Raw genomic sequence first — 18,127 nt, forward strand, 5'->3', positions numbered from 1 at the left:
TAGTGACATGGAGGATTCCTGACTTGCTTCTCAGAGATCTTTCAACCTCCAGTACCAATATGTATGAGATATGACATGTATCATTAATCCCTTTCACTAAAGACCTCTGTTGATGACGTATAAGACTGCAGCTATACACACACACACACACACACACACACACACACACACGATTTAGTCAGTGTTTGCCCATTGTAAAAGCTTTCCTCTCCTTGATTTGGATTCTGACATTTATCACAGTGACATTTGTACTGCTGGCAGGTGATCCTTACAGCCTCATCGGAAATTTTGGAAATTGTTGGTCCTAGGCCTTTAATAACGGCAAAGAGAGCACAAAATTTACGTGACAAATTGGTCAAATTGGTCCAGAGCGAGTACAGGAGAGACAGTTCCACATGGTTGAGCAGATTTATCCCAAATGGTTCATATCAGTGTGCAAAGTGCAAATTGTGTCCATACATCGATCGACTAGATAATAAACATTTCAGTGATAGTACAGGGACAAAAATGTACGATATTAGATCATGCATAAATTGCCAGACCACGAGGGTAATTTACATGATTGAGTGCCCCTGTGGTCTAAAATATATAGGTAAAACCAAAAGGATGTTAAAGGACAGGGTTTTAGAGCATTTTAGACTAATTGAAGAAGTTGATGAAGAAAAAAGTTTTCTCGCTACGCACTATGCTGAGTTCCATGGGAGTAGTCTTAAAGGTACTACAGTAAAGGGGATCTATCGTTTGAATGTGTCTAACAGAAGAGGCGATTATGATGATCTGTTGTATTGTAGAGAGGCCATGTGGATTTACAAGTTGAATACACTGTATCCACGTGGCCTCAATAAGGAATTGGACCTGCGAGCATATTTACGTATGAATGCATATAACTAATAGAGCCGAGTATGGAGTCCCTGTGTGTGTGTAAAGTCACGCATAAAAGTTACAGGAGATCATTGTAAGAATCCCAGAACACATTGTTGTAAACGGGCTAGATGGTTCGATCAATCCATGTCCGTTAGAAGCCATTGCCATTTTTCCCCCTATTACTTGCCTTTGCTATGACTCTGGGAGCCGTCACGGGATACTAGGTAAGCCTAGACACACCCACGGAGGAGGGATCTGACTGCTACAAAATGAAGCCGGGGAAGGGCAAATGTCACTCACCCTGAGGAAACGCCCACGGCGTGAAACGCGTAGGTGGGCGGAGCCTGAGCGCATCTGAGCGTGCACGCAACTTCATCACGCACATACGCTTTCGGACTGCTACTCCGCCGCTGCCGGTAAAGGACATGCCAAATTGGTTAAGGGGACGCTAAGTCGTGGAGACCTCACGAGGAGCAGGCTCGGGACGCCGGCCAGCAGCAGGTCCACACAGCTCCCCTAGCCACACAGTTTACTTAACTGCGCAGCAACATACGATGGACTTGATCACGCTAGTGACAGCAGCAGAACCCGGAGTTTGACGCGTGGACTGCGAAGAGATGGTGGTGAGATCCAATCTTTGTGCTGTTTTTGCAATTTTGCTTATGGCTTCTGCTTGTGTTTCTGCAACTGTCTGCATTTCTCTTACTAAAACTGACAGTATGTCGGCCTAAGTCTTGGACTACTAATCCAAATGTGCACCATCCTGCTTTGCTTATGAAGTGGACAGAATATTTAATACATCAGCAATGGCTAAGGCAATCTTTGACATATTCAAGCAATAAGAATTTAAAGTGGTACCACTCCTTCCTATGTCCAGTTAGCGTTTTTGCAGTGTATGACGAATGAATGAGAAGTTTGAGTGTATAGTGCAGCAGCGTTCAGGTATGCGAAATTCAGGCTCCGCAACTTGCCTTGATTTTAATTAATGTCTGTATGTTTTTATTAATCCTTTGTAACCAATAAAGTATTCGTTTTCTACCAATTGATATACACGTTATACCATTTCATTCCTATTTAGTATTAGCAGATGTCACCGGAAGTAGCTGCTGCTTGCTTTTTTGGCAGTTGGGAACAGCTGTAAACAGCTATTTCCCACAATGCAACTAGGTTCACAGACAGGAAACTGCCAGGACCATGGTCCTCACAGCTTCCCATGGGAGGGGTTTCACCACAATATCAGCCCCCTGATGACCCGTTTGAGAAAATAGATTTCTCATGTAAAAGGGGGTGTCAGCTACTGATTGGGATAAAGTTCAATTCTTGGTCACGGTTTCTTTTTAAAGAGAACCAGAGGTGAGAGGGATATGGAGGCTGACATATTTATTTCCTTCTAAACAATGCAGATTGCCTGGCTATCCTGCTGATTCTCTGCCTCTAATACTTTAAGCCATAGACCCTGAACAAGCATGCAGATCAAAAGGTCTATGACAAATCTGGCAAGGTTAGCAGCATGCTCGTTTCAGGTATGTGATTTAGACCCTACTGACCAGAAAGATTAGCAGAACTGCCAGGCAACTGGTATTGTTCAAAAGGAAATAAGTCACTAGTCACTATAGGGGTGCGGCACAAGCTAATGGTGGTCCCCCAATTTGTTGCAGAGTACATACAGTAGAGTGTTCTTACCTGTCCAGCTGCACAATCCTCCTTATATCTTCAGTAGTACGGTAGGAAAACAAAAGCTCCACTAATACTGCTATATTGGGGTACAAGTGCCTCCTAATGCTATCTGGGGGGTAGAGACAAAGGTGGGGTGGGTTGGTTGAGGGGGCCACGGCTACAATAGCACTGTTATATGGGGGAAGGGGAGAGCCACTTGTTAACTTTTGCCCAGGGCCTTACTTTATCTAGAAACGGACATGGCTATACATAGGAAAATGGATTGCATACCTTTATACAATATTTGCAAACTATACACTGTGAATTATGCATGCGCTTTATGCCAGTGACAGATTTTAGCTTTGCACCATGAAGTTGGAAAAGTAATGTACGGAAAATGTGCAAGCACTATTCATATACTGTGTATGAATTTTAATATGGCCTCAAAGGTCACCATTAGCCACATTTTAAATTATTTATTCTTCTGTTGTTACATTTTCATTGCAGCCAACAACGCCTACAAGATTTATATTCATCTGCACTGGAAGATACGTTGTGTATTATGATGTATAGTGGATCTACCCCAAGGAATCTAAGCACTGTTTCAGGCAGGGGCGTAACTAGAAATCACTGGGCCCCCCTGCAAAACTTTGGATGGGGACCCCCCAACCCCCATATAAGTGCCCGCCCCCAGTATAGCCAGGTATAGGTGCCCTCAGTATAGCTAGGTATAGGTGCCCTCATAGGTGCCATCACTATAACCAGGTATAGGTGCCATAAGTATAGCCAGGTATAGGTGCTGACAGTTTAGCCAGGCATGGGCGCCCCTAGTAAAGTCAGGCATGGGTGCCCCCAGTTTAGCTAGGTATAGGTGCCCTCAATACAGCCAGGCATGGGTGCCCCCAGTGTAGCTAGGCATGGTGCCCTCAGTATATCCAGGCATGTGTGCCCCCCCCCCAGTGTAGCTAGGTATAGGTGCCCTCAGTGTAGCTAGGCATAGGTGCCCTCAGCATAGCCAGGCATGGGTGCCCCCAGTTAAGCTAGGTGTAGGTGCCCTCCCTCAGTGTAGCCAGGAGGGGACACTGCACATGAAGGGGGAGCGATGCCCACACACAGCGGTGGGGAGGGGGGCCACTCCCCCATCCCACACCTTGGGCTCCCCCATCAGCACTTCCTCCTCCAGCATTAATTAGCAGCAGTAGCGGCGGCGGTGTAAAGGGAACGCTGACTTACTACTACGTTCCACGGCCCGGAGATTCTTCTCTGTAACCGTGCCCGATGACGCTACGTCCTGTTTATCAGGAAGTAGCGTCATCGGGCGCTGATACACAGAAGAGCCTCTAGCGTGAAACGTGGAAGTAAGTCCACGTTCCCTTTACACCGCCGCCGCTACTGCTGATGGGGGAGCCCAGGGTGAGGGAGTGGCCACCCTCCCCCCCGCTGTGTGTGGGCATCGCTCCCCCTTCATGCGCTGCATCCCCTCCTGGCTCCTGCCCCCCAAAATGGCCCTGGGTGGGCCTCCCTGCGGCCGCATCCCTTGCAGCCCCCATTGTTACGCCCCTGGTCTCGGGCACATTTTTCCTTTATAGCCCTTAGTAGAGAAAGACCACGGATATGAATGGGTTTACCTTCACAGAATCCTTCTGCATGGTATTAGCTGGTAGCCGATTTTCCATATCTTCCTCTTCATCTCCAAAGAGGCTTAGTATATTACTCTTCTTATGTTTAGCAGTTGGTGGTGTGGCTGAAAACAAATCCTCAGCATCTGACAATGGTGGAGAAACTGGTTTTACCTAATTAGAGAAACCAAAAATGACCTCTCACATACAAAGGGCACTAAAACTTCAAATGGCTTTTACAGAACTGACCAGTAACTTTAAGTGACAAACAACTGTATTGCAAGAGACAGACAGAGACAAGCGGCAGACTAAAAGGAGAAGACAGGACATTTTCTCGATGCACAATGTTTTAAAGGACCACTATCAACAAAAATGTAAAATGTGCATTTGTTCCAGAGTACATTTTTTTTCTACCTAGGTCATTGTCACTTACAAAAGATTGTAAAAATCTGACTGATCTGACAGGTTTTAGACTATTCCATCTTTTCATAGGAGATTCTCAGGGTTCTCTTTCTTTTTAAAAGCACTTGCTCAGTCCAGCAAAATAATGAGCAAGCCAGTAGGGAGGCAGGCTGGCATCTTTGTAGAAATCCTGTCCAGGGAGTGCCTTTTTAAGGAATAAGGGAAATACCAAGAATCCCCTGTGAGGAGATGGACTAGTCAAAAACCTGTCAGATTTTAAATGTTTACTGCAAGCAAAAGCAATTTAGGAGAGAAGAAATGTAAGGTGCATTGTCCTTTAAAAGGACACTGTAGTCTGAAAACCACTGCGCCTGCGTTGCCGTGTCCTCACTCCCTCTGATGGCTCCAGGAGCGTACTGCGCAGGCCCAGTATGGTCTGTGCCTGCGCCGTGCGCTCCTGGTGACATCAGGGGAAACGCAGGAGCAGTGGTTTACAGACTTTAAAGTCGGAAATTCCAGAAGTGAACAGGAGGCGGGGCCGGAGCATCGGTGAGTGGCTGCGCGGGCACAGGATGTCTGTGGGGGACCATTAGAAGCCCAGGGTAACTTCAACTCATTTTCCCCCGACCCCCCCCCCCCCCCCCCCTACAGTGTCCCTTTAAAGAGGATCTGTAACGTCAAAACGTCCCCAGGGGGGTACTCACCTCAGGTGGGGGAAGCCTCAGGATCCTAATGAGGCTTCCCACGCCATCCTCCGTCCCTCGGGGGTCTCGCTGCAGCCCTCCGTACAGCGGCGATGTAAATATTTACCTTCCCGGCTCCTGCGCAGGCGCTCTGGTGGCTGTCAGCTCCGAAGTAGGCGGAAATACCCGATCGCTGTCGGGTCTGCTCTACTGCGCAGGCGCAAGTCTCTGGCGCCTGCGCAGTAGAGCAGACCCGACGGAGATCGGGTATTTCCGTCTATTTCCTAGGCGAAAGCAGCCACAGCGCCCCCGCTGGAGCCTGCAAAGGTAAATATTGATTTGACAGTCAGGTCTGTCGCCGGCTGTTCGGAGGGCTGCAGCGAGACCTCCGTGGGACAGAGGACGGCGTGGGAAGCCTCATTAGGATCTGGAGGCTTCCCCCACCCGAGGTGAGTAACCCCCAGGGGATGTTTCTGATGTTACAGAGTCTCTTTAAGTCTAGCAGCATTCTTTCATAAGAAATGTGCAAGACAATGGGAGTACAGTAGCAATAGCAGTATGGTAAGAGCTAACACACATTCTATGCAGAAAAATCCAGAACAGACCGCTGTCTGACTAGAGACCATCCTTCACATTCAAGTGTCATGTCACTGACTGTTTATTTGTACAATAAGCCTCGTCTGCATAGAGCTCAGAAATCTCCTAAACACAGTTCCGCTCAAGCCAGGTTAAAATGACAAAGCATATTTACTACACAACTTGCCAATATATACGGTGTCTGTATATAAACTGAGATTTGTTTTGGCAGAAAAATGACCTCATACCAGAGCATGCAGCACACTCTGAAACTGATCCTCCCATAATGCAGAGTGTGCACAGGAGTGTGTTGAAGGAAGATTGCCATCACTTACCTCTCCGGCTTCCAGCCCCTGGGTGTCCACCTGCCTGCATGTCCTCCATGTTCTATGGGCCCACCTGCAGTGTTTTTTGTGTTTCCCTCTTCTGCTGCCATCATCTAGCCATTCCTAGGGGTTCTATTCTCTGCTGCCAAAATGCTGCCTTATTGTAGCAATGAAGATGAATATCAGCAGCAGAGACCAAAACCCAGAATGAGGCTTGATGATGGCGGCAGGAGAGGGACCCAAAAGGTGACGCAACGGGGCACAGTGGTGCAAGCTATGGACAGGTAGCAAGAGGAACCAGGATATCTATACCAATATTTCACTATGCACTACCCAGCACCTATTCTAAGTGCCTGTCCCTCCCATCTAATGCCTAACCCCCATGTAGATGCCTAACTCTACCCCCCCAACTAATGCCTACCCCAACCTCCTCCCCCCATGAATACCTGAAAAGAAGGACCCCCCATCGAATACCTAACCCAACCTGTAAGTGTCTAATCTTAACCCTCCCCACTTAATGCTTAACCCTACCTTTGACCCCTCCCACCGTAAGTGTCTAACACTAACCTAAAAACAGGTGCCCAAGTGACCAAGAGTTGTAGTCAATAGGCTATTAGCTATATTGCTGGGCATAAACGGCGTCGAAAGAGGCTTAGCAATCGAGCCTGATGGCTCGATTGATAATATCCGTCGTGTCCGATGACCGCGGGGATCGATTCCACGCTCGATACCCGCGGCCGGACAATAGCAGCGAATCAAGTGGAAGATAAGCTCCGGCAAGGACGAGCGGGAATCGATCCGGGGGGACGCGGCGGGAGTTGATCCGGCGGCTAATCGGCCGCCGGTCGACCCGTGTATGCCCAGCATATCAGGTGTCAAAATCACCTGGGCACCTGATTACTGATAATTAACACAGGCTTGACATGACTGGCCATCTTACTTTAGTTATAAAATATTTTTAAATCTAAAATCATGACTGGTTGTGTATAAACTGAACTTGCTATACACATGTACATAAACCAGATTTAGAATCTGCTATATTTTACCAAATCTTAAAATTGTCTTACTGTATTATTTTTTTGCACTATAGGTGGCGCTCTGTCCTTAGCAGCATACTGTGGAGCCTTGGCTTCAGGTTTTGGATCTACGTCTTCAAATAAGGACACTTTCTCACTTTCCACTCTCACAACAGATGGTGTCTTTGACTGTTCCTGGTGTAAATAACTCAAATTATAAAATGGAAAAATCACAGCATAATTACATCAGCAAATTTTTGTATCATGATCACATATTTTAAACAAGGTGAGTTTTATTGGGCTTGCGCTATAAAATGTAAACTTTTCATTTAGCTACTCTAGTGTACTAACAAAGATGACTTTCTCAGCCCTCATGCCAGAAATGGCGGGTGTGGGGGGCGGCTGCGATACTGTGAGATAAATCAGCCTACAGCATCCAGCTGGCAGGACATTCAGCTATGGCTGATCTCCAAGGGAAACAGAAGGGTATGAGTTCTTTTGACCACCACAATTAAATTTCATGACTAAGTTGTGTCAGTGTGGATATTTCAATATCTGCATTAAAGAGGATCTGAAACCTACAGGGGCGTAGCAATAGGGGGTGCAGAGGTAACGACCGCATCGGGCCCTTGGACCAGAGGGGCCCCAAAGGGCCCTCCCTCAACTACAGTATTAGCTCTCTATTGGTCCTGTGCTCATAATAATCACTTCTATAGATACTTTGAATAGTGGTAATCATTAACAAACTGCTCCCCATCCCCTTCTTGCATCTCTGACCCTGTAGTTGCCATTGGCAGGTTTTGGTGCGCCGTATCAATTGTTATGTATAGAGTGCTTTGGGGGCCCCATTGTAAAACTTGCATCGGGGTCCACAGCTCTTTAGCTACGCCACTGGAAACCTATAGTCTTTTAATACCATGTTCTCTGCGTGTGAATGGACCTTGATGGTACAGGCATATTGACCTGCGTTCCCATCTGTAGGAGATTACATCGGTCTCTAGTTTTAGGGCCTGATTTTCTTGGCCATCATTAGGGACTGAACTGTATCTTCATCTTCAGAATTTGGCTTATAATTAATGTCTTATTCCTTAAGGGCTGACCTATATTCCCATCATTAGGGACTGAGTTGTGTAGCTCCACCATTAGGGGCCGACTTGTATATCACTACCGTTAGAGGGTGATTTGTGCATCTCCGCCGTCAGGGGGCGGTTTGTGCATCTCCGCCGTCAGGGGGCGGTTTGTGCATCTCCGCCGTTAGGGGGCGGTTTGTGCATCTCCGCCGTTAGGGGCTGATTTTTGCATCTCCGCCGTTAGGGGCTGATTTTTGCATCTCCGCCGTTAGGGGCTGATTTTTGCATCTCCGCCGTTAGGGGCTGATTTGTGCATCTCCGCCGTTAGGGGCTGATTTGTGCATCTCCGCCGTTAGGGGCTGATTTGTGCATCTCCGCCGTTAGGGGCTGATTTTTGCATCTCCGCCGTTAGGGGCTGATTTGTGCATCTCCGCCGTTAGGGGCTGATTTGTGCATCTCCGCCGTTAGTACCTGATTTGTGCATCTCCGCCGTTAGGGGCTGATTTGTGCATCTCCGCCGTTAGGGGCTGATTTGTGCATCTCCGCCGTTAGGGGCTGATTTGTGCATCTCCGCCGTTAGGGGCTGATTTGTGCATCTCCGCCGCTAGGGGCTGATTTTTGCATCTCCGCCGCTAGGGGCTGATTTTTGCATCTCCGCCGCTAGGGGCTGATTTTTGCATCTCCGCCGCTAGGGGCTGATTTTTGCATCTCCGCCGCTAGGGGCTGATTTTTGCATCTCCGCCGCTAGGGGCTGATTTTTGCATCTCCGCCGCTAGGGGCTGATTTTTGCATCTCCGCCGCTAGGGGCTGATTTTTGCATCTCCGCCGCTAGGGGCTGATTTTTGCATCTCCGCCGCTAGGGGCTGATTTTTGCATCTCCGCCGCTAGGGGCTGATTTTTGCATCTCCGCCGCTAGGGGCTGATTTTTGCATCTCCGCCGCTAGGGGCTGATTTTTGCATCTCCGCCGCTAGGGGCTGATTTTTGCATCTCCGCCGCTAGGGGCTGATTTTTGCATCTCCGCCGCTAGGGGCTGATTTTTGCATCTCCGCCGCTAGGGGCTGATTTTTGCATCTCCGCCGCTAGGGGCTGATTTTTGCATCTCCGCCGCTAGGGGCTGATTTTTGCATCTCCGCCGCTAGGGGCTGATTTTTGCATCTCCGCCGCTAGGGGCTGATTTTTGCATCTCCGCCGTTAGGGGCTGATTTTTGCATCTCCGCCGTTAGGGGCTGATTTTTGCATCTCCGCCGTTAGGGGCTGATTTTTGCATCTCCGCCGTTAGGGGCTGATTTTTGCATCTCCGCCGTTAGGGGCTGATTTTTGCATCTCCGCCGTTAGGGGCTGATTTTTGCATCTCCGCCGTTAGGGGCTGATTTTTGCATCTCCGCCGTTAGGGGCTGATTTTTGCATCTCCGCCGTTAGGGGCTGATTTGTGCATCTCCGCCGTTAGGGGCCGATTTGTGCATCTCCGCCGTTAGGGGCCAATTTGTGCATCTCTGCCGTTAGGGGCCGATTTGTGCATCTCCGCCGTTAGGGGCCGATTTGTGCATCTCCGCCGTTAGGGGCTGATTTGTGCATCTCCGCCGTTAGGGGCTGATTTGTGCATCTCCGCCGTTAGGGGCTGATTTGTGCATCTCCGCCGTTAGGGGCTGATTTGTGCATCTCCGCCGTTAGGGGCTGATTTGTGCATCTCCGCCGTTAGGGGCTGATTTGTGCATCTCCGCCGTTAGGGGCCGATTTGTGCATCTCCGCCGTTAGGGGCCGATTTGTGCATCTCCGCCGTTAGGGGCTGATTTGTGCATCTCCGCCGTTAGGGGCCGATTTGTGCATCTCCGCCGTTAGGGGCTGATTTGTGCATCTCCGCCGTTAGGGGCCGATTTGTGCATCTCCGCCGTTAGGGGCTGATTTGTGCATCTCCGCCGTTAGGGGCTGATTTGTATATCTCCGCCGTTAGGGGCTGATTTGTATATCTCCACCGTTAGGGGGTTATTTGTGCATCTCCAGCGTTAGGGGCTGATTTGTGCATCTCCACCGTTAGGGGGTGATTTGTGCATCTCCACTGTTAGGGGGCGATTTGTGTATGTCCCTCATAAAAGGCTGATCTCTGCATCCCCTATCCTTACGATGATCTATAACCCTTATTAAACTTACCGAAACAGGACCTGAAATTGAAGCTGTCTTCTCAGGTGGTGAAAATAAAGGTTCTTCATTGTTTTCATCCTCCTCAAACAACAGGGAAACCCGATGATGCGTCTTCTGACTAGAGAGCAGATCATGTACATTATATTAGGTTTGCATTGCACAGCTTTACCTTTAATCAGTGGAAGTTGATTTATTTGTAACAGAAAAATGAAACCGCACAGTAACCAAGAGGTTAAAGCAGACCTGATCTCAGAACTTCCTCTCTGCTCTAAAAGATAAGCAACAGCATAATAACCTTTAAAGAAAAAACATTTTTTGTTACAGCTGATAGAAATCTCGCAATAAATCTGCAGTGTGTCTATTTCCTGATTTCATGGAAACAGACACAAGGTTAACATACTGTGTTTACAAATTAGTTACATCAGCTGAGGCAGCCAGCTGACACAGCTGAGACATCAAATTACGGTTGTGATTAGTCACCGATGAGGGGGAATAGACAGGCTAAACTATATACATAGAGGGTTTTCTATATTTTCCTTCTGTCCTGTGCAAGAGTTCAGGTACACTTTAACAGTCTTAATTTACAGATCTAAGGACCTGGGCTCAAACCCTGGCAAGGATGCAGAAAATGTATACATTCTGCCTGTATTTGTGTGGGTGTCTGCCTTCTAAAATACATCTATAGCAGGGGCGTAACTAGAAATTACTGGGTCCCCTGCAAAACTTTGAATGGGGCCCCCTCTTGTCAACCTCCCCCCCCCCCCCCCCCCCCACACACACACACACTTTCTGCACAGGTAAACAGACAGCAGTGAAGCATGCATTTTCTCTATCAATTACATTAGCTTCTGTGAGTGTGCTCCCAGCCACAGCTTATTACACTCACTCTGTCCTCTGTCATCTCTGATAGAGCAGAACTGGCTCTCCAGACTTCTCCAGCATCACTACGGTACAGAGCACTTGGGGAGGGGTAGAGAGGCTGGGGGTAGAACTGGCTATGCAGCCTGCTCCAGCATTACTACAGTACACCGCACTTGGGGAGGGGTGGAGAGACTGGGGCAGAACTGGCTCTGCAGACTTCTCCAGCATCACTGTACAGAGCACTTTGGGAGGGGTAGAGAGGTTGGGGGCTGGGTGCTCTACAGAAGAGCCTGCTGCACACTGAATAGAGACTGTCTACAAATCTTTGTCTACAATTCGTTTTCAATGGCTGAGCAGGCGCAGTCATTCGAACAATTGCGTAGAGAGCAGAAAGCTTTTTCTCTCCTTGCCCTTGATTGTCAGTGGACGGGGCCCTCTGTGGCTTCTGGCTCACCCTGCGGCTGCATCCCTTGCAGGGTCTATTGTTACGCCTGACTGATAGGCTGACTGATATTTTCCCAAAATGTGGTGCTAGCATGAAGTCAGGAAATTCTATTGTGAAACCCTCTGAGGGATAAAAGGACAGATACTAGATGAAAGATTTAATTTTCTCACAAAAGCGTTGTGTAATTTGTATGTGCTATCGAAAAGATACTGGTAACGTAATTGTGGCAATAATTTATAATAGAATACAATAAACTATGTGATTTAGCAGCTGGACAGTGATGAACACCGATTCCAGACAACCATAGCAGCAAATACAAACACGAGCTGTAACAACCTTTGACAATGTAATACATTCACTTTTGGCAGAATGCATTACACAAGAGCTCCCTAACCTGTTTCAGCTCGTCCACTTTAAAAGCAACACCTACTGTGACTATTCAATAATACAGCAGAAAGGGCAGGGAGGATGTACAAAGTGCGCAAACCCAGAGGACCCAAAGAATACAGAGAACTTAGAACTACTGGTTACTATGGGTTACTGCACATTCACATTACTTTCAGTATCCTTTTACATCTTTAACCCTTTTGCTGCCAAGCTCTCAATTCCACACAGCGCCTCATGTTTCCACATTTTACGCATGTGTCTTTTTCCCTCAAGATGTCCTTCTCCTTAACTCGACCACCCTCTCATGCAAAATTTTGTAGTTTTTCCATTCTCGTCCCCTAGTTTTTGCATCCCGCCTTTGTCCTGTAAGCCCCCTCTCGGTTTATTTGAATTGTCAATGCCTGTTCCAACGCCTGTTACTTTCTGTTTTAGCTATGCCGTGTGTACCACAAACAATTCTGGGTTTGGTCGCACTTGGTGAATTCTGATGGGTCAGGAAAACACACTACAGACACATTTATAAGAAAACTGAGAGCCTGTTGAATTGAAGTACGAGATTGTCAATTATGATGTCAAATGTCCTACATTCATATTTTCATTAAAAATAAATTATCACATACTCGGCTATAGGTCGAGAAATTTAGGACTAACTCACTGTATAAAAGTGTGTGGGGGGGTGGACTTATACACGAGTAGTCTTACATTTCTCACCCTATAGCCAGGATTGGGGGAAAGGGAGCCGCCACTCTCTCTACCCCTTACCGCAGTGCTGTGTTGTGTAATGATCATCCCCTCCCCCTCCATTGTTGGCAGTGTTATTTTAAAAGTATCAACTATTCCCCCTCCATTGGGAGCATTATAGTACATCACCCGAAGCAAGCACCGCCGCCCCCCTCCCCCTGCGAGCCGCAGTGGTCAGCGTACCTTCCCTTGTTTAGTTGTATGCACGGCCTCTATTCATAAATGTAGCGCCGAGCACAGCGTTCTGCCACTCGCGCTCTCTCATTCATGCTGTTCTGCCTTTGTTAGCTTAGCTCCGGCTCCCGAAGTCACGTGAGACGGAGCTACGCTAACACAGGCAGAACAGAGTGAGTGAGAGAGCGAGTGGCAGAACACTGTGCTTGGCTAAGTTTATGAATGGAGGCTGCCGGCTCATTGTGCATACAATTAAACAAGGAAAGGTACGCTGACCGTTGTGGCTTGCAAGGGGCGGGGGCGGCGTTGCTGCGGGTGATGTACTTACTATAACGCCCACAATGGAGGGGGATAGTTTAAGTACTTAACATAAAACTGCCCACAATGGGCAGTGTTATGTTATCACAACGATGACCACAATGGAGGAAGGAGGGGGGTAATTCAACAAATTCAACAACACTTGTCACAATGGGGGTGGGAAATTTACATAAGACCTGGCCACAATGGAGGGGGGGGGGGGGGGGGGGGGAGATGATTAAATCACAATACTGGCCACAATACTGGTCATTCTTATGGACCTGAACTCTTGCACAGGATAGAAGAAAACATAGAAAAATGCACCCTGTAGTAGAGAGTTTAGCCTATTTAATTACACCTCATTTGTGTCTATTCACAAGTTGTACTTTGCTCTTTCCCCTGTGTCACCTGACTGCCATGGCAAAGATGGCAGATAAGCACGTTTGAAAGTACAAGAGGTTAACAATATGTCTGCTTCTATGAATCAGGAAGTAGAAACATTGCAGATTTACTGTAGGATTTGTATCACCTGTAACAAAGAAATGTTTTTTTTGTTTAAAGGTTATTATGCTGTTGCATATCTTTTAGAGCAGAGAGGACCTTCTGAATTCAGGTCCGTTTCAAAAAGAGAAATAGATACTTGGGGACATGGTATGGCCACAATGATAGGAGGTTGCAGGGGCCTGGAGGAGTTTGTGGGTGCACGTGGGAGCCAGGAGGGGTTATTGACTATAATACTTTATGCAGTGCAGCCATTAACCCATCCTGATCCCCAAGTACAGCCATTAACTTTGCTGGGTAGACTTATACATGAATAATTGGAAAATTCCAGCTTTTGAGGGTCACATATTGGGGTCAACTTATACACGGGGTCGACTTGTATCCGAGTATATACGGTAAACTACAAAGCTCTCCACAATCTTTCTCCCCTGTACATCTCCTTACTAGTTTCTAAATAACATCCCAACCTCAACCTCAGCTCTGCACATCATCACCTGCAATTGTCCTGTATAATCACCTCCTCCCCCTCACGTTTACAGGACTTCTCACAAGCCTCTCTCCTCCTTCCAAAACACATCTGTTACTCCTCAAACCTTTCAACCTTCAACTGCACCCTTAAAAACTACCTTTTCAGACAAGCATACAATCTAAACTAGGACATTCTATTTTCCTACTCTGGACAAGCTGTGCTCCTTTCTGAATACTGTCTGTATGCTTTGTTAGGGCAGAGCTCTCTCCCTTTGGAGTCTTGTGAGAGGCTTTATGTTTTGTTAACCACTATACATTTGTCACTATTTCTATTATACTGCCAACTAATTGGACCATGCCTTGTAAGGGTTTTTTGCCTTCCTCTGGATCAACAGGGATATGTGAGGGAGCAGGCTGGTGTTGTACTTTGTTCTCTGGTTGAACTCGACGGACGTACAGTATGTCTTTTTTCAACCCAAATAACTTTGTAACTATGTAACTAATGTGTGTATTGTGTTGCCTCCCCTGTTATTGTCTGTAACCCTATTCATTGTCCAGCACTGTGTATTATGTTGCCACTATATGACTCCAATAATCAATAATAATAATAATAATGTGTGCATGCGGGAGTCTACCACTCCAGTGCAAAGGGGCAGAAAATTAGCAGCAAGGGAAAGTAAACTGGGTGGGAAAGGGGCATTAAAGGGACTCCGAGCAGTGCAGAAACTATGGAAAGATGCACATCATTTTAAAGCTCTCTTTCTCCTCTTTCCAATGATATATAAACCGCCACCCTACGCCTTTTAGTTGTCGCTATTTTCGCGATTGAAATTGCCGCGGCCGCGATTTTGATCGCGAAAATAGAGAAAACTAAAAGGCGTAGGGCAACGATTTAGGTGTCGTCAGAAAGAGGAGAAAGCGAGCTTTAAAATGATATCCATCTTTCCATAGTTACATTGTATTACACAGGGCGACTTTTTCTGCTGAATGGAGCTGCTGACACTGGGGAAAGTGTCGTCCTGTGTAATACAATATAACTATGGCTTGATGGATATCATTTTAAAGCTCTCTTTCTCCTCTTTCTGACGACACCTAAATCGTTGCCCTACACCTTTTAGTTTTCTCTATTTTCGCGATCGAAATCGCGGCCGCGGCAATTTCAATCGCGAAAATAGCGAAAACTAAAAGAAGTAGGGTAGTGGTTTATATATCATTGGAAAGAGGAGAAAGAGAGCTTTAAAATGATATGCATCTTTCCATAGTTTCTGCACTGCTCGGAGTCCCTTTAAGTAGTAAGGACTGGGCGTGGACAGTGGAGGAGGACTGCCTCTTCCTCCTTGTCCAAATTCAATGGGCTTTCCAGTATAACATTTAAGAGGTAAATTGCGGGGACCCGAGGGGCAGCAGAGAGGTAAGCAGGGTGCTATGATGTAGGTTACAGCACTACCTTCTCACATATATAGATGTTTGCACATGACCACTCAGTTCAGGCGTGCTTTAAGAATATGCTGGCCCAAAAATTATTTTAACAGTGAGGATAGGTATGTTGTGTTGCCACTTACCATATGTACATGAATGCTCAATGTATAGGTGTGTACAAAAATGTATCTGTGCAACACATAAAATAAGAGAATACCTCTCTTTTGTAATAGCAAACAGATCATCCTCATTCTCATTTGCAAACAAGCCAGATTTTCTCTCAATTTTTTCCACTTTTGTTGGCTTTGTTGGAACCGGTTCCTCCTCCTTGCTTTTCTCAGCAGGCTTACTGTCATGTGACACTTTCATAGGCTCCTGAGGAAGAGAGAGTAAAAACACTAAAAACACAAACAGGTGCATGGACTGTCTTGCTTTATTTTACACTGCCCAAAAATCTGCTAAACTTCAAACAATGTCTACTAAAATTCAATTTTAAATCAGAATTCCAAGCAAACTTATATTAAAATTACGATAGTTTTAAATTGTGGTTGTCATTTGTATTACAGATAAAAAAATAAAAAGGATCCTAAAGAGGCTCCTCCCTTCCTCCTCAGCAGAGGGTTAACCAGAGCTGGCTCTCCCGAAAATCGTCTCGTTGCTGATTGTTAGGAGCCTCGCAGAGGCGCACTATCACCTTCCCCTCAGGCTTCAGCGGTATTAGCCGGGCCCGATCGGGTCCACGCGGCTGTGCAGGCGCAAACCATCTGCGCCTGCGCAGCACAGTGGACCCAATGGAGCTGGACTATTTCCACCAGAGCCCGAGCAGAGAGTTGCTGGTGTACTTGTGCAGGCAGCACGTTTAAATATTATTGCTCTGCTGTGTTCAGCCGGATTCGGCTGGCTGAGGAAGATGGGGGAGCCTCATTAGGATCCAGTGGTTTCCCCCATCCTGAGGCAAGTACCCCACAGGGGCACTTTTTTTTTCCCTACAGGTTTACTTTAAACATAGCTGCTATCTGCACTATCTATTTAGAGTTTTGTTAATGAACACACTACAAAATAGCTACCATACAGTGGAGGAAATAATTATTTGACCCCTCACTGATTTTGTAAGTTTGTCCAATGACAAAGAAATGAAAAGTCTCAGAACAGTATCATTTCAATGGTAGGTTTATTTTAAAAGTGGCAGATAGCACATCAAAAGGAAAATCGAAAAAATAACCTTAAATAAAAGATAGCAACTGATTTGCATTTCATTGAGTGAAATAAGTTTTTGAACCCTCTAACAATAAAAGACTTAATACTTAGTGGAAAAACCCTTGTTTGCAAGCACAGAGGTCAAACGTTTCTTGTAATTGATGACCAAGTTTGCACACATTTTAGGAGAAATGTTGGTCCACTCCTCTTTGCAGATCATCTCTAAATCCCTAAGGTTTCGAGGCTGTCTCTGTGCAACTCTGAGCTTGAGCTCCCTCCATAGGTTTTCTATTGGATTAAGGTCCGGAGACTGACTAGGCCACTCCATGACCTTAATGTGCTTCTTCTTGAGCCACTCCTTTGTTGCCTTTGCTGTATGTTTTGGGTCATTGTCGTGCTGGAACACCCATCCACGACCCATGTTCAGTTTCCTGGCAGAGGGAAGGAGGTTGTCGTTCAGGATTTCACGATACATGGCTCCGTCCATTTTCCCATTAATGCGATTAAGTTGTCCTGTGCCCTTAGCAGAAAAACACCCCCAAAGCAAAATGTTTCCACCCCCATGCTTGACGGTGGGGACGGTGTTTTGGGGCTCATAGGGCCCTTTTCCACTACAGCGTTTGCGATTGCTTAATCGCAAAACCGCAAACCGCTAGTGATTTGTCAAATCGCTACAGTTTGCTTTTAGCATAGGAATCGCGGTAGGTCATTTCCACTACCGCGATTCGTTTTTGACCGGATCGCGATCGCGCGGCGGAGCGATTATTGCCGCGATTTTGCTATGCAGTGCATAGCATAGCAAAATCGCGGCCGCGAACGTCGGGGAATCGCCGGTAATTGCGATTCAGCAATCGCTAGCGTTCAGCGTGAACGCTAGCGATTGCTAGTGGAAAAGGGCCCATAGGCAGCATTTTTCTTCCTCCAAACACAGCCAGTTGAGTTAATGCCAAAGAGCTCTATTTTGGTCTCATCATACCACAGCACCTTCTCCCAGTCACTCACAGAATCATTCAGGTGTTCATTGGCAAACTTCAGACGGGCCTGCACATGTGCCTTCTTGAGCAGGGGGACCTTGCGAGCCCTGCAGGATTTTAATCCATTGCGGTGTAATGTGTTTCCAATGGTTTTCTTGGTGACTGTGGTCCCTGCTAATTTGAGGTCATTCACTAACTCCTCCCGTGTAGTTCTAGGATGCTTTTTTACCTTTCTCAGAACCATTGACACCCCATGAGGTGAGATCTTGCGTGGAGCCCCAGAGCGAGGTCGATTGATGGTCATTTTGTGC

The 18,127-nt window shown here is 46.8% G+C and overlaps 1 protein-coding gene across 3 annotated transcripts in view; it reads right to left on the minus strand.

The window, feature by feature from the left end:
* WASHC2C (WASH complex subunit 2C) overlaps positions 1-18,127 on the minus strand; it is an 81,840-nt gene that overhangs the window by 18,464 nt on the left and 45,249 nt on the right. For all 3 annotated transcript variants that reach the window (XM_068257608.1, XM_068257607.1, XM_068257606.1), the window contains exons 19-22: positions 15,863-16,020; positions 10,362-10,470; positions 7,194-7,337; positions 4,149-4,313 (exon numbers count right to left, since the gene is read on the minus strand). In XM_068257608.1, the coding sequence (XP_068113709.1) occupies positions 4,149-4,313; positions 7,194-7,337; positions 10,362-10,470; positions 15,863-16,020 (576 nt within the window). The remainder of the gene's footprint in view (positions 1-4,148; positions 4,314-7,193; positions 7,338-10,361; positions 10,471-15,862; positions 16,021-18,127) is intronic.

The sequence above is a fragment of the Hyperolius riggenbachi genome, chromosome 10 (assembly GCF_040937935.1).
Source record: "Hyperolius riggenbachi isolate aHypRig1 chromosome 10, aHypRig1.pri, whole genome shotgun sequence".
Lineage (NCBI taxonomy): Eukaryota > Metazoa > Chordata > Amphibia > Anura > Hyperoliidae > Hyperolius > Hyperolius riggenbachi.